Source organism: Mustelus asterias, unplaced genomic scaffold, assembly GCF_964213995.1.
Source record: "Mustelus asterias unplaced genomic scaffold, sMusAst1.hap1.1 HAP1_SCAFFOLD_476, whole genome shotgun sequence".
NCBI classification, from domain to species: Eukaryota; Metazoa; Chordata; class Chondrichthyes; order Carcharhiniformes; family Triakidae; genus Mustelus; species Mustelus asterias.
In genome coordinates this window covers 43,597-59,653 of record NW_027590428.1, presented here as the reverse complement: position 1 = coordinate 59,653, position 16,057 = coordinate 43,597, and the positions used below count along the sequence as shown (strand labels likewise).

Below are 16,057 nucleotides of genomic sequence, written 5' to 3'. Positions count from 1 at the left end.
AGATGAGGCTTGCCAACGTGCTAGTGAGGAGAGATAAACTTACTGAGATCATGATAGAATTGCTGTTAGCTGAGTAAGGACTTGTCACATTGTCTCCATTATAGTAATTTACCAAATCGTCTTCAAAATAGGGCTTTGTCAGCTGCAAAACAAAAGGGATGACAGAAATGGAGGTTGTAACAGCAGTCACTCTTTATCAATACAATCACATCTGTAAGTGCGGAAGGAATGGGCTACACAGTGGCAAAATGGTGTTTAATTTGGATAAATGTTGCGTCCTATGCATTGATAGGATCAACATGGAATACACATTTCATTTGTAGGGAATAATACTGAAAGTGGCTGAGAAAGAAAATTGACCTGCACGTTAGAATCATTCAATATAAAGAGCGGCTCGGTGGCACATTAGGGTGGAACGTTGGCACAGTGGTTAGCACTGCTACCTCACAGCACCAGGGACCCGGGTTTGATTCCCAGCTTGGGCCATTATCTGTGTGGAGTTTGCACATTCTCCCCGTGTCCGCGTGAGTTTCCTCCGGGTGCTTCAGTTTCCTCCCACAGTCCAAAGATGTGCGGGTTAGGTGGATTGGCCATGCTAAATTGCCCCTTAGTGTTCGGGGGACTAGCTAGGGTAAATGTATGGGGTTATGGGGATAGGGCCTGGGTGGGATTGTGGTCGGTGCAGACTCGATGGGCCTCCTTCTACACTGTAGGGATTCTATGATTCTATGATAAATAAAAGGACATCAGGTTGGTAATATGTTGTGTAATATGTTGTGTAATATGTTGGCCTTGGAAAAGGTCCAGAGGAGTGCTACAAGTATGAATCTCAGCTGAAAGAAACACAACTTCTCAGGCTCAACAACTGAGATCTATTTACCTTCGAGCAGTGTAGACTTCAAGCTGACTCCTATAAAATAATGCAAGGGCAGAATACTGATAGACTGAGGACACAGGAGTGTAAATAAATGGTGTAAAAGTATAGACTCACCATCAGGGGATTATTCACATGTTAGAGAGTAACGAGTTTGGAAATGTTACCAGTTGGTATAATGTGTAGGTTAACTCTCTGTGTGCTGGGCCAGTTCTTGATAGGCAGAGAACAGACCATAACAAAGATCTTTATGGTCTAAGAGATCTCCTGGATTGGTTCACAATATCCTGAAGGGTTTAGGGAGGATTTCTTCCAGCATTATTTCTTTCTCTCTTGGCTTTAGGTTTGTTTTACCCCTGGGGAGATGTAGCTGTGGAGAGGGAAGGATAAGGGATGGAATGGAGGGGAGTCTGGAGGGGAATTGTTCATGTGTGGAGCCGATTTGATGGCCCAGCTGTTTTGTTCCCTGCTTTTCCTATGTCCCTATGACTCCTGGTTAGAGGATTAACTCCCATCATTTGTCACTCACTGCAAAAGCACTGGGACATACATGAAGAGCTCCTTCAGGTTCCTCGGGTGCCTGATGGCACCTCCCATGATTTACTGATGAAATGGGCAGCTGGGAATGGCTTGGCATGTACTGCAATCCTGAAATAACTGTCAGGCTTGAGTCATATTTCACTGCAATCCTGATCTGCACCACACTGCTTTAACAGCAGCTCTGAAACCCCTGATTGAAACAGCAAACCTACCCTGGGGCTTCCCACACAGATTTCCTCTATTCTCTCTCCTAGTCGCTACACTCAGTACATTGATGGGCAAAGCAGCACTGATTGGTCTCCAGTCACTTTTTGATAGGAATCTGCTGTAGATTACAGAATACTGCAAGATGCTGTCTCAGTGTCCAGAATCCCCAAGATCATCACAATGAGATCTGTGAAGTCACATGTTAGTGAGCTCACATCCTTGGAGCCTGATCGCCGATGCCTCATTAAAATGCAATGTTCAATGGTGTCAACCTTCTTGACAGGTCCCATGACCCCTCAACCTCCAAAGGGCAGGTGTCACATTCTCATCCACATCCCAGTTCCCTCTCCTTTCTTGCTTTGGGAATCTCTCAGTACCACTGTCTACTCTCCAGCTGACAGTGTCTGAGCTGCTGTGTTGGAACAGAGATAGGATTGACTCGGGTAGAGTTGCACAAGGTCGAGGCAGGACAACAGGTAAGTTTATGCAGTAACTTACACACATGGACTTGAGTCTGGATCATTTCCTTCATTGTCATCAGTGTAGTTCAGCAGCAGGTAGCTATAGTTCCTCTTAATCAACAGCAACAACAGCGATGAAATAGTAAACAGTCCAAAGTGTTTCACAGGACACTTAATTCACTCAGTCATGTGCGATCTGCCCACTGGCAGCTCCTTGACTCATTGCTTGCTGATGTTTTATCCTGAGCCATTTTCATGGTGTTGTATTTGTCATTGGTGCATTGCTGTTGCCTTCTACTCTCACAGGCAGCTCCCAAATCTACCTCAGCTGGGATAGGAATCGAACCCACATCACTGGCGCTATTCTAAACCACAAGCTAGCAATCTAGCTGGCTAAGCAAACCAGGTCCACAGCAGAGTCTGACACTGAGCCATGTTTGTTGAGAGATGAGCAAACGTTTGGTCAAAGAGGGAGATTTTAAGGTATGTGTTAAAGGAAGAAAGCGAGGTGGAGGGGTTTGAGAATGGAATTCCAGGGCTTAGAGTCCAGGCAACTGAGATGAAGAGCTGGGTACATAAAGTCAGGATAAAGGGAGTGAGGTGAATCTAAGGAATTCCCTCCCCAATGGGTAAATGCTCAGTCTTTGAGTATGTTCAAGGCTCAGATTGATGAACTTTTGGACTCAAATGGAATCAGGGGATATGGGAGATCAAGTGGAGTTGAGGTCAATATTCAGCCATGATTGTGTTGATAGTGAAGCAGGCTGGAGGGGCTGAGCGGCCTACTCCTACTCATCATTCACATGTGCTTCAGAGATCCCAGTGTTCATTCTGTTGGGCACTTACTTGAAATTTGAAGAGAAAAGCACCAACTCCAGCACAAAGTTCAACCACAAAGATCAGCAGAATTAGCATTAAGAACTGAAACAAGAAAAGAGAGGCCATATTTCAGTCACTTTAAACATATCAACAGAAATAAATAATAAATCCACATCTCCCAACCAGCTTTCATCCTCACCGTGCTGGGAACAATCTGCAGGTAGTAAGTACCATGATGGCCTCCAGGCTGATCTTGACATGGTTGCAAATGAATGCAACTATTCTGGCATACACCCAATTCATAAAGCACACCATGAGACATCCTGAGTACATCTCCACAGGTAACAAACTCATTAAATCACAACAGGAAATTCAAAGAGTAGGGGATGGGCATGCAATCTTCAGGAAGAGTCAGCAGAACAGGATAGTTGTGTTTTGCCACTTGGCAGATTCACTTCCGGTTGCACCCTGGGTTGAATTGGGCTAACCTATCCCATTGCTGGGGAGCTTTGAGTGTGTGTATATGGGGCTATTCCCCTGGGACTGCTGTCCCCTATGGGCCCAGTGGAGGCCACACCTGACAGGACCAACTACATCACTGCTTGCTCTCCATCAGTTGCCTTTTATGTTCTTAAATCCTCAGTTTTGCTTAATGGCTTTGTGAGCAGGTAGGTGTCAGTGCAAGCTTCAATGGGAAGGGAATCTGGTCTTAAACTAGCTACTCCCAAGGACATACCTCTGGAATAAATGGTGGCAGAAACCGTCATCACCACACCTCCTTTCCCTAAAGAACATAGAACAGTACAGCAGAGAACAGGCCCTTCGGCCCACGATGTTGTGCCGAGCTTTATCTGAAACCAAGATCAAGCTATCCCACTCCCTATCATCCTGGTGTGCTCCATGTGCCTATCCAATAACCGCTTAAATGTTCCTAAAGTGTCTGACTCCACTATCACTGCAGGCAGTCCATTCCACACCCGAGGAAATAGTCTTTGAACGTTCACTCTATCTATCCCCTTCATCATTTTATAAACCTCTATTAAGTCTCCCCTCAGCCTCCTCCGCTCCAGAGAGAACAGCCCTAGCTCCCTCAACCTTTCCTCATAAGACCTACCCTCCAAACCAGGCAGCATCCTGGTAAATCTCCTCTGCACTCTTTCCAGCGCTTCCACATCCTTCTTATAGTGAGGTGACCAGAACTGCACACAATATTCCAAATGTGGTCTCACCAAGATCCTGTACAGTTGCAGCATAACCCCACGGCTCTTAAACTCCAACCCCCTGTTAATAAAAGCTAACACACTATAGGCCTTCTTCACAGCTCTATCCGCTTGAGTGGCAACCTTTAGAGATCTGTGGATATGGACCCCAAGATCTCTCTGTTCCTCCACAGTCTTCAGAACCCTACCTTTGACCCTGTAATCCACATTTAAATTAGTCCTACCAAAATGAATCACCTCACATTTATCAGGGTTGAACTCCATTTGCCATTTTTCAGCCCAGCTTTGCATCCTATCTATGTCTCTTTGCAGCCTACAACAGCCCTCCACCTCATCCACTACTCCACCAATCTTGGTGTCATCAGCAAATTTACTGATCCACCCTTCAGCCCCCTCCTCTAAATCATTAATAAAAATCACAAAGAGCAGAGGACCGAGCACTGATCCCTGTGGCACTCCGCTAGCAACCTGCCTCCAATCTGAAAATTTTCCATCCACCACCACCCTCTGTCTTCGATCAGACAGCCAGTTACCTATCCAATCGGCCAACTTTCCCTCTATCCCACACCTCCTCACTTTCATCATAAGCCGACCATGGGGGACCTTATCAAACTCTAATTAGAGTTAAGAGGCTGTACCCTAATTATAATAGAGAATTATCTGTTATAAAAGTACCCAGTTCTGCCCTTTCATGCCAACAACCCAATCTCATCTTCTCCTTTAATCTAAGGCTAAACAATATAATTCTATTGCACTGCCTTGGCCAGTGCCATTTATTTCCTGCTTTCCCAGACAAGGCCTCGCATTCCCTTAAATCTGATGGATTTGAAGTGGAATGATTGGTTACAAGGGCAACATTTGTGTCTTTTCTTCCTCAGCTCCCTGATCTCCATTAGCAGGAGAGCAACCAATTCCCAAGCAGCCACTCAGCCCCCTGGGATGTCGGGACTGGGGTCAGGAATTCTGCAGCGGCAGTATCCATCAGTGCAATATGTCATCATGCTTAATTCTTAAAGGCAGGGCATTTATAAGAGTGTAAGAAAACAGAAATGAAAGAAAAGAAGGTGGACTTACGAGCATCAGCAGAGTTCTGTTCTCCCGATAGGCTGCAATGCTTCCCATGATGCCAAGAATAAACAGCACAACAGACAGAACAACTGCATACATTGCTCCAGTGAAGATCACCGTATTCAGTGACACAACATATCTGATTTCAGTCGGGTGAAACAATAGCAAGAACGCAACTGTTAGCAGGGCAAATCCACTCAGCTGTAACACAATAAAACAATCATCATCACCCCATCCTGTAACACATCATCTAGGGGACAGGGTTCTGGATTTAGAGAATGAAGCTGGACAGCTGGAAGTGGGGAGCACTGTGGTGAAAGCGATCTTACATCGGTCAGGTTTAGCATAGCTACAGAAAAGGGCAAAGCTAGACCAGGAACAAAAGGTGCTCAGTTGGATAAAAGGTATTTGTTGCAAAGTTGGGTAGAGTAATTGCAGATTGGTGTTTGTAAAATTGTAAAATGCTGGGGGGGAAAGCATTTAAAAGGTGGTGCTTTTTCTGTGCTTAGAGAATTAGAAAAGGATGCAAGTACATAGTGAGCCCAAACTGAAACATTTGTATTGAAAGGCCAAGCAGCAGTTTTTAACCAAGGCAACAGACTTTTGAATTTAGCTAATCAATTGGAATCAGGTACTTAGATACCAAGAACCTATTAAATTTAAATCTGATGGTTTTGACAACCGAGGACCAATCCTATTGTGGGAAATATTGATATGTCATCACGAGTATAAAAGTGGGACAAAAAGAGAGAGCAACTGCCACTTGCCAAAGATAACAAAGAACAAAGAAAATTACAGCACAGGAACAGGCCCTCCAGCCCTCCAAACCTGCACTGACCATGTTGCCCGACTGAACTAAAACCCCGTACCCTTTCGGGGGCCATATCCCGTGATTCCCAACCTATTCATGTATTTGTCCAGGTGCCCCTTAAAACTCACTATCGTATCTACTTCCACTACCAACAGCTCACAGCTCTAAAGAGAGAGAGAGAATCGCTGGCTCTCATAGTTTCATCTATGTCTTAGAGAAAACACTATCTAGATAGCAAAGATACCAAAGAAGAAAGAGGTTCCAGACAGAAGAATCAACAGAGAAGGGCCAGAATATTCCGGAAGTCACAAAACCTGGTTGTAATTTAGAGAGTGACTAAAATTCTATTTTTGTTAATGAGTGGGAATTGTATTTGTTTGAACAGCATTCTATTAGAATCGTGTTTTATTCGGGAAGAGTTAATAGAAGGGATTTATTCAGTTTGTTAATAGTTTAGTTAATTTGTTCACTGTTAGTTAGATAAATAAATTGTTACGTGTTGATTTTAGAGTGAATGTCAGGGATTTATTTTGTATTTAACCACTAGAAGTTACTGAGGTCACACCACCTCACACACACTTTTTACAGATTATAAGGTGAGGTACGCCTCTTTGGGTACCTCACCTTATTTCAGCGTTAGTTCTTAGAGGGGAGAATAAACCTCCGCTTTATAACATAGGAGACGGTGCCCAGGCATGACCCTCTCCCCCGCTGCCGAATACTGCACTCACTTGAGCTCCTCTGGGAGGTCAGCTCACCAGGTGCATGGAGACCAATGGAGATGCATGCTGGTCTGCACTCACACAGGCGTGAATGGAAATTCTTCCAGGGGGAAACGATTCAGACATAGAAGCCTAATAATTATATATGTTAACATATTCAAATGATGCCAATGTTAAATGTCGGGAAACACAACCTATCACTGATGGATGGAAGGGACAATCGCGTCAAGTGTTTACGCCAATATAAAATGCAACTTTGCAGTTCTTACGGTATTTTCCACTGCATTCCACTGAATGGGAGTGAAAAATCCCAGCCCAAGTCATTACAGACCAGTCAGCCCAACCTTGGCAATGAGGAAATAATTGGAAAAATTCTGAGGGACAGGATAAATCTTCACTTTGAAAGGTATAGATAAATCAAAGACAGTATGGGTTTGTAAAGGCAATGTTGTCCGGAAATCTACCACCTCGCCCACCTCAGAATTGACATGGGTGAGAATCCGACAGCAGAAATCTCCGTGACCTCAGGCGGGAATTTCCGGTCTCGCCCGAGTGAGGTCATAAAATCCTGCCTGTTGTGTCCGACTAACATGATTAAATTTTTTGAGGCGGTAACAAGAAGGCTACATGAGGTATGAATCTGTATGAATTTTAATAAGGTCTCGATTGGCAGACTGGTTTCAAAAATCAAAGCACATGGATCCCAAGGCAAAGTAGCAAGATTGATTGAAAACTGGTTGAGAGGCAGGAAGTAATGTGTAATGATCCAGTGGTGTTTTTGCGACTGCATAGCTATTTCCATTGGTTTTTCATAGGGCTTAGTACTGGGTAACTTGTTTTTTGGGGTACCAATCAACAATATAGACTTGAATGGGCATGGTGAAGAAGTTTGTAGGTGATATAAATACTGATACCTTTATTAACTGGGTCATAGAATAAATGAGCTCAGAGGTTATTCTGGAATTGTATAAAATACTTCAGCCACAGCTGGAGTACTGAGTGCAGTTTTGATCAGAGGCGTGAGGTCTTGGCCTGGGCTGGTGGTCCTCAGGTCGGGGGGGGGTTGCTGCTCGGTTGGGGTCATGTGGTGAACATTCAGGTCAGTGGGGGGGGGGATTGAGGAGCCCGGGATTGGTAACCTCACGGACTCCCCCCACCCCGCCCCCTCTCCACAGTGGTTGACAGCAAGGACAACCCAGGCTGGAGGCCATACCAGGACATCAGGGGACCACCAATCTGGGTCAGGACTCGGCCACACATCGCCCGATAGGGTGGCAGGAGAAGGTGGAGGAGGACTTTAGGACAACACTGTGTGCTGCCGAAGGCTCTGCCTCATGGACCTGGCATCCCGTGGTGGAGGAGGACACCCACTCCCGGTAACTGTGAATGTCACAGCGGCCCTCAACCTTTTCACCACCAGATCATTCCAGGGCTCGAGCAGGGACTTGTCTGATATCTACCAGTTGTCGGCACACAAATGCATCCATGAGGTAATGGATGCTCTGTTCACCCGGGCAGGCCACTATATCCACTTTAACCCGGGTCATGCCCAACAAAATGCCCAGGCTGCAGGTTTTGCCACCACCACTGGGATGCTGCTGGTTCAGAGGTCTATAGATGGCATGCACATTGCCCTGAGGGCCCCACGGAAACAGAGAGTGCCCTTTATAAAGAGGAAGGAGTTCCACTCTCTCAATGTGTAGATTGTGTGCGACCACCTTGCCACCATTCTGGAGGTCTGTGCATACTGTCCAGGGAGTGTGCATGACAGCTGCACTCTGGGGTACTCCAACATCCCGGAGTCTTCGAGGACCACCCCAGCCTGCCAGGATGGCTCGTGCGGGTCAAAGGCTACCCGCTAAGGGGTTGGCTGATGACGCCAGTGCGGAGGCCTGAGCTCGAGGTAGTGACCCACTACAAGGAGGCCCACATTGCCACCTGGTCTGTCATCGAGCGGTGCAAGACCTACTCAAGATGCGGTTCCGCTGCCTGGACCGCTCTGGCTATGCTCTTCAGTACAGCCCCCAGAGGGGGTCTCCCACATTCTGGTGATCTGCTGTGTGCTCCACAACCTTGCACGGCAGCCGGGTGACATTTCTGGAGGAGGGTGGGGGGTGGGGCGGGGGGGGGCAAGGCAGGGCAGGCGGACACCCCCTGCAGAGGAGGCAGATCAGGATGTTGAGGAGGAAGAGGCTGAGGGGGCTGGACCGGCAGTGGCGCCAATGGTCCAGCATGCCAGGAGAATCAAGGAGGTCCTCATTCCATTCTACCCCTCCCCCAGAGGGTTTCATTGACAACACACCAGGATAATTGACCTGGGTTGGCCATGCCAGTGAGTCACATGACTGGGCAGGAGAGTGGTGACAACTCGCTGTGAGGCAAGCTGTGATGTTGCCCTGGTGATGCCAAAGTCTGACTTTTGCCTGTTCTCTGACTGCACACAGACACACGTACCATGTCTGAGTGAGGGTCAGGGGCATTGTGGTGCGGTCCAATGTTCCAGGGCTGAGGGTTGAGGGGGAGGGGTGGGTGCTATGAGCCAGAGGTTTGCAGACTGATGAGTCGTAAGGTGGGGGCAGTGTTGCCATGAGGGGACTGTTGGCGAAGATGCAGAAATTGTGGGGGGGAGCGGGGGGTGGATTGATTCAGGATGGGAAATATGGCTTTGGCATTGGGAGGTCATGCCTGGCGATTTTGATAGGCGATTATGGAGAAACAGTTTGGCAGATGGAAGGGGTGGTTGCAGGAGCACACGGGACACTCAGTCACATCAGTCCTGGTATAGGGTCGAAGGTCGGGACGATCATTTCAGTGCTGCATGGAATGGTGGTCAGGCCACAGCTGGACAACTGTGTCCAGTTCAGTGGTTAGCACTGCTGCCTCACATCGCCAGGGACCCGGGTTCGATTCCCGGCTTGGATCACTGTCTGTGTGGAGTCTGCACATTCTCCCTGTGTCTGCACGAGTTTCCTCCGAGTGCTCCGGTTTCCTCCTACACTGAAACACGTGCTGGTTAGATGCATTAGCCACGCTAAATTCTCCCTCAGTGTACCTGAACAGGCGCCGGAGTGTGGCGACTGGGATGTTTTCACAATAGTTTCATTGCAGTATTAATGTAAACCTACTTGTGACACTAATAAATAACTTTAAACTTTTAGTTCTGGTCACCTCACTACAGGGAGTGTGTGGTTGCTGTGGATGGGCTACTGCAGGGGTCTCCAGGATTTTGCCTGGGATGGAGCATTGGTGCCGTTAGGGGAGATGGGGCAGCCTTGGACTGTTTTCTGTAGCACAGAGGAGGCTGAGTGGGGGACATAGTCAGGGTGCGCATGGAGCGGCTGTTCCCCTTGGTTGGGGGGGGTGGGGGGAGGAAGGGGGTGGACAGGGGGTGGGGGGGGGGAGCAGCGCTATCACGAGGGTGAGGGACAGTTAGCACCCAGCGGATGGCAGGGGTCTGGAATGCACTGCCTGGGATGGCAGTGCGGGCCAGCAACCCTACAACCCTTACCATAAACTCCGCTGAGCACTGAGAGAAACATGGCACCCAGGGATATGGCACAGGTGCTGGGAGATGGGATTCACATGACCTCAGTGGTAGTTATTGTCAGTGCAGAGTTGATGGGCCGAACTGCCTCTCCGGAGTGTATGATGCTCTATGCCTCTATGGGGTGCTGTTGGGGTATGAAACTCCCTGTGGGAAATGGGTCACAAACAAGGAGTCATGGCTTTGGAATGCAATACTCTATAATTGTGATTATTTACAGTGCATACTCCTCTATCCTTGACTAGTGTCTGCTTTCACCCATGCCATCTTGATGAGCCTGCCATTTTGGTGAACCTACAACTTCTTAATCTTATGTGACATGCACTATGTCGAGGTGACTCCCCAGGATGCACATCAGAGATGGAGGTGGTCAACAGTGTTCCACACCCCATGGCGGGCATCGCCCAGAGGGCCAGGGCCTGGGAGGCCCCAGCTGACTTTCAGATGTCATGGATGCAGCCGTACCAACGCATTCTACCCACTGCCCAAGAAATGCACTGGTGTCAGGAAGGGGGGGGGGGGTATGTAGAAGGAGGGGATGGCCAGGGTTTCCTGGATGGAAGGCCCCGGCATGGGCTCCAGTGCTTCCTCCTCCCACGAGGCACCCGTAGGGCCCTGGGACACTCTGTGGGATGGAGGGAAAGCTGGAATGAACGGTTGCCACCTTTGCAGTGTTGGGTACCATGCAATGCCGACACTACCACCTGTGACTGAAGGCTATGGGACTCCTCCAAGCAGCCTTGCAGTTGCTGGAATGTCGCTGACACCCTCTCCTGCAATCCTCGGCTTTGCTTCTGCATCTCCGGCAGCTTCTGGAGAACCTATTCCAGGGATTTGGCTGGGGTCCAGCTGTATCCTTGGATCTGGGAGATCTTTGCCTGCTGATCCCTCAAGTTGCAGCATCCATCTGATGTGTGTCAGCAGCTGTGTGGTGCTCACCATTAAGTGACCCTAAAGCCTGTCTGCTAATTTCACCCACCAGGGTGTGTCTCTGCGATGGTGCATGGTGTGGTGCAGGTGATGCCTTTGACACCTCGTCAGTGCTTTCCTTGGTGGTTTCCTCCAAGGTGCTTGTGGAGGTCGCAGTGTGGGGTGGCGGGGTGGCCTGTTGGGGAAAGCAAGGGGGGGTATGTGACAAATCCTGCGAGCCCGGCCTCATGCGGTGTTGCTCCTGCAATAGAACACATGTGTAAGTGCAAGGGAGGCATTTACTTGAGAAAGGTCTAAATGGATGAAGGTTTTGTGGATTCTCACTTCTGTGGGGCATTTGCAAGCAATAAACAGGAAAAGAGTCATGACACAGAGTGAAGCTGCATTGACACAACTCAAACAGGTTAACTACTGTGAGGGGAGCCTGATTTTTACCAAAAGTAGATCCCAGTGAATCAAGCAGCGTGTTCACTCCAAACCTCTTACCATTAACGTAGGGCTAGATCTTGACTGTGCAATGTGTGAATGCAACTTGTTCCACATTCATCCATTGTTAATTCAATCATTTCAATGTGAATGAGACCACCAGCCATTTTATATTATAGGAACCTGGGTTCAATTCTGGCCTTGGGTGACTGTCTATGTGGAGTTGCATATCCTCCGTGTCTGTGTGGGTTTCCTCCGGGTGCTCCAGCTTCCTCTCACACTCCAAAGATGTCTCGGTGAGATGTATTGGCCATACTAAATTGACCCTTAGTGTCTCAAGATGCGTAGGTTAGATGGATTAGTTATGGTAAATGTGTGGGATTATGGGAATAGGGTGGGGGAGTGGGCCTGTCAGAGAGTTGGTGCAGATTCGATGGGCCGAATGGCCTCTTCTGTACTGCAAGTATTCTATAATTATCACACAGATCTAACCCAGTGTGGTGAACCACTGTAGTATTGTCTGTTTGTGTGATATGCCTGGACACGCCCCTGCTGCCTCAATCCGGGGCTCCGCCCTTCTCTGGTTATAAAGGCGACTGCTCTCCGCCCCTTTTGCCTCAGTTCGGATTAGCTATCGGTTCGGGTGTGCTCCAGTTCTTTCGTAAATAAAAGCCTGTTATTTTGCAACAACGTGTCTTTGCGTAATCAATGGTGCATCACCCAGATTATTACTGAGCATCAGCGAAAATCCTGTGGGGAACACATGCAGCACAAGCCTCTAACCAGAGCTAAATATAGACTTTGCAAAGCTCCCATGAATTTGATTGTGACTGAAGGTATTTGATAGTTTGGAGCTAGCCAGTCGATGGTGGATCTATCAGCACACAGACACTCTGCACAGACTGGAGCCAACATATTCTGAATTGATTAACTGAAGCAAATAGTTTATGTTTCCAGCTCCCCTCACACGCTGAGATATTACACTGCTGCTAACATCCCTTCAGATACACTTACACAAACCAACACATTAAGGGTGACCATCAGGTACTTGACACGCTCAAAACGACCCATCTTAACAGTCATTGGCAGCGCAGTTTATTTCTGTGCATTAACTTCAGAAACCTGGGAGGAAACAAAACAAAGAAACGATTTAGAAGAAACGTCTTTAGATCAACGTTTGATCTTGGTCCCTCCAGCTTCAACTTAACTCCAAAACAACAGCTAGCCTGATTTGCAACTGCGACATGGATCAGACAGAGTAGGCAAGGTTTGCATTGCGCCAAGTCAAGGTATTAACACGGAGCTAATGGCATTTTTTAAAATTTCAAAAATATACTTTATTCATTTAAAAAAACTCTCAAATAAACCATTGTAAAACGACATATCCAAAAACTACAAACAGTGCAAAAAAAGGTCATTTTTACAGTACTACATGATGTTTATTTACATGACATTACATTAATTACATTTCAGTAGTTAAAACTATGTACATACATCAGAGTTTTCTGTGTGCCGTTATTTTTCAGATTGGCACACAGTTACGCAGGTCGAGGGTATTCTGCAGTTACCCGGCCCTCAGTCTGCCTCGGTTGAGACGCTTTACACGGTGGCCTTTCCCCACTGTGCCTTTGCAGCATCTGCCCCAAGTTTGAGCGCGTCCCTCAGCACGTAGTCCTGGACCTTGGAATGTGCCAGTCGGCAACACTCGGTCGAGGACAAATCTTTCAGCTGGAAAATCAGCAAGTTTCGGGCGGACCAAAGTGCGTCCTTCACCGAGTTGATGACCCTCCAGCAGCAGTTGATGTTTGTCTCGGTGTGCGTTCCCGGAAACAGCCCGTAGAGCACAGAGTCCTGCGTCACCGAGCTGCCCGGGACGAACCGCGACAAATACCACTGCATCTCACTCCAGACCTTCTTTGCAAAGGCACATTCCACAAGGAGGTGTACGACCGTCTCATCAGTCCCACAGCCGCTTCGAGGGCAGCGTGCGGTGAGGTTAAGCCCTCGAGCACACGGACCTAGTGCCATTGCTGTGGCCGGACCTAATTGGCCGCTCACTGTTTGGGAGGCTGGCAAATCTGGTGGAACAGCTGTTGCTTAAAGGCAAACCCTTAAAGGTGCATTATCCCAGTGGTGGATGGCCACACAACCTCCACCTGTGCCCACAGGTGATGAGGTGCTCACATATTCAGTGAGCAACAGGAATGAGACCTTCAACAGGCAACCAGCTGCCACATTTGACCGTGGGGATGGAGAAACATGACAGAGCATGTAAATACTACCCGTATTTACATGCTTGGTTGATTGGCCAGGTTAAAAATTGCCCCTGAGAGTCCTGGGATGTGTAGGTTAGAGGGATTAGCGGGTAAATATGTGGGGGTAGGGCTTGGGTGGGATTGTGGTCGGTGCAGACTCGATGGGCCGAATGGCCTCCTTCTGCACTGTAGGGTTTCTATGTTTCTATGTTTCTATGTAATTGTGCCTAGGACTTGGCTGCACTGTAACCTAACCAAGACTAACCAGGACTCACCTTCACATTTCTCGGACCCATCACACAGCCCTGTGAGACCTCACGCTAACCAGAGCACCATCAGTACTGCCATTTCCTGTCTCACATGCCTCTCCTCATGTCAGCAAGAATCATTTTGCTGCACCTCCTTCCTGTCTGTACCACCTCCCACTGCTTTCAGAACAATTTATTCCTCTCAGTTCTACTCGCTGCTACATCCTGTCATGAAGCATGTTACATTAATCCATTTCCTCCATCTTCAATAAGTGTTCACAGGGCATGTGTTACTCCACTAACAGGGATCTCACTGTCACAAGGGGTAAGCCCTACGTGACAATTGCCAGACAGGAGCGTTCCCTTCCAGTCAGGGAACACTTCAGTCACGGGCATTCAGCCTCCGATCATCGGATAAACATTCTCCAAGGCGGCCTTCGCAACACACGACAGCGCAGCATCGCTGAGCAGAAACTGATAGCCAAGTTCCACACACATGAGGACGGCCTCAACCGGGATTTTGGGTTCATGTCACACAATATGTAACCCTCACCATATTGCCTGGGTTTGCAAAATCCTACTCACTGTCCTGGCTTGAGACAATTCATACCTCTTTAACCTGTGACTATCCCTCTCTCCACTCGCATTGTCTGTACCTGTGAAGACTCGCATTCCAACCATTCTTCACAATCTGTAATTATCTTGCAATTGTGTCGTTGCCTATATATGCCATGTTTCTGAACCTACCGCCACTCACCTGATGAAGGAGCAACGCTCTAAAAGCTCATGATTCCAAATAAAATGAGTACTTGGCACGCCATAATATTCAAGACTATGGGCCAAGTGTTGGCAAGTGGGATTAGGTGGGCAGGTCAGGACCTTTCACACGTCGGTGCAGACTCGATGGGCCGAAGGGCCTCTTCTGCACTGTAATATTCTAGGATTCTGTGCATCCTGTTGGACTTTAACCTGTGTTGTGAGACTTCTTACAGGGGATAAAGAGTTGAGTAGCATCGATTGGAGAGAGGAATAGAAGGATAGGGTTCGATGAAGAGAGGTGTGGGAGCTTCCCATTGAACATAAACACCGGCAACAATCAGTTGGGCTGAATGGCCTGTTTCTGTTCTGTAAATTTTATGTAGTTCCATTTTTCTGCAAGAGAGTCAGAAGGAAACAGGGTACACGGTGTGCTGGGGGTGGGGGGTGGCGGGGGGCATCTTAACAGGAGGAGGTCTCCAGCTTATCAAACTCTGAGATCGGTGGAGGAAATCATCATGAACATAATCCATACAGGGAAAGAACATGCAAAATGTGAGGTAACTGAGCTGGAGGCAAGGCCCAGCGAGCTGGAGGCAAGGCCCAGCGAGCTGGAGGCAAGGCCCAGCAGGCTGGAGGCAAGGCCCAGCAGGCTGGAGGCAAGGCCCAGCAGGCTGGAGGCAAGGCCCAGCGAGCTGGAGGCAAGGCCCAGCGGGCTGGAGGCAAGGCCCAGCAGGCTGGAGGCAAGGCCCAGCAGGCTGGAGGCAAGGCCCAGCAGGCTGGAGGCAAGGCCCAGCGAGCTGGAGGCAAGGCCCAGCGAGCTGGAGGCAAGGCCCAGCGAGTTGGAGGCAAGGCCCAGCAGGCTGCCATATTTTTTCTCTTTTTTATTGAACTCATTGACTCAACAGGTCAAGGAGATGGTGCATTGCACTGTCCCTCTGCTGCTTATCCTGGCAACTGCGTACTTATCCCTTGTCTCTGCCCTTTCCTCAGTCTTGATGTGGAGATGCTGGCATTGGACTGGGGTAAACACAGTAAGAAGTCTCACAACACCAAGTTAAAGTCCAACAGGTTTATTTGGTAGCAAAAGCCACTAGCTTTCGGCTTGTGCTACCAAATAAACCTGTTGGACTTTAACCTGGTGCTGTGAGACTTCTTACTGTCTTTCCTCAGTCT

At 48.2% G+C, this 16,057-nt stretch overlaps 1 protein-coding gene across 1 annotated transcript in view; it reads right to left on the bottom strand.

The window, feature by feature from the left end:
- LOC144486825 (tetraspanin-18-like) overlaps positions 1 to 14,307 on the bottom strand; it is a 33,066-nt gene extending 18,759 nt beyond the window's left edge. Inside the window, exons 1-5 of the mRNA XM_078204839.1 lie at positions 14,153 to 14,307; positions 12,637 to 12,744; positions 5,196 to 5,390; positions 2,929 to 3,003; positions 44 to 142 (exon numbers count right to left, since the gene is read on the bottom strand). Coding sequence (XP_078060965.1) covers positions 44 to 142; positions 2,929 to 3,003; positions 5,196 to 5,390; positions 12,637 to 12,705 — 438 coding nt within the window. The 5' untranslated portion in view covers positions 12,706 to 12,744; positions 14,153 to 14,307. The remainder of the gene's footprint in view (positions 1 to 43; positions 143 to 2,928; positions 3,004 to 5,195; positions 5,391 to 12,636; positions 12,745 to 14,152) is intronic.
- Between the last annotated feature and the right edge of the window lie 1,750 nt (positions 14,308 to 16,057).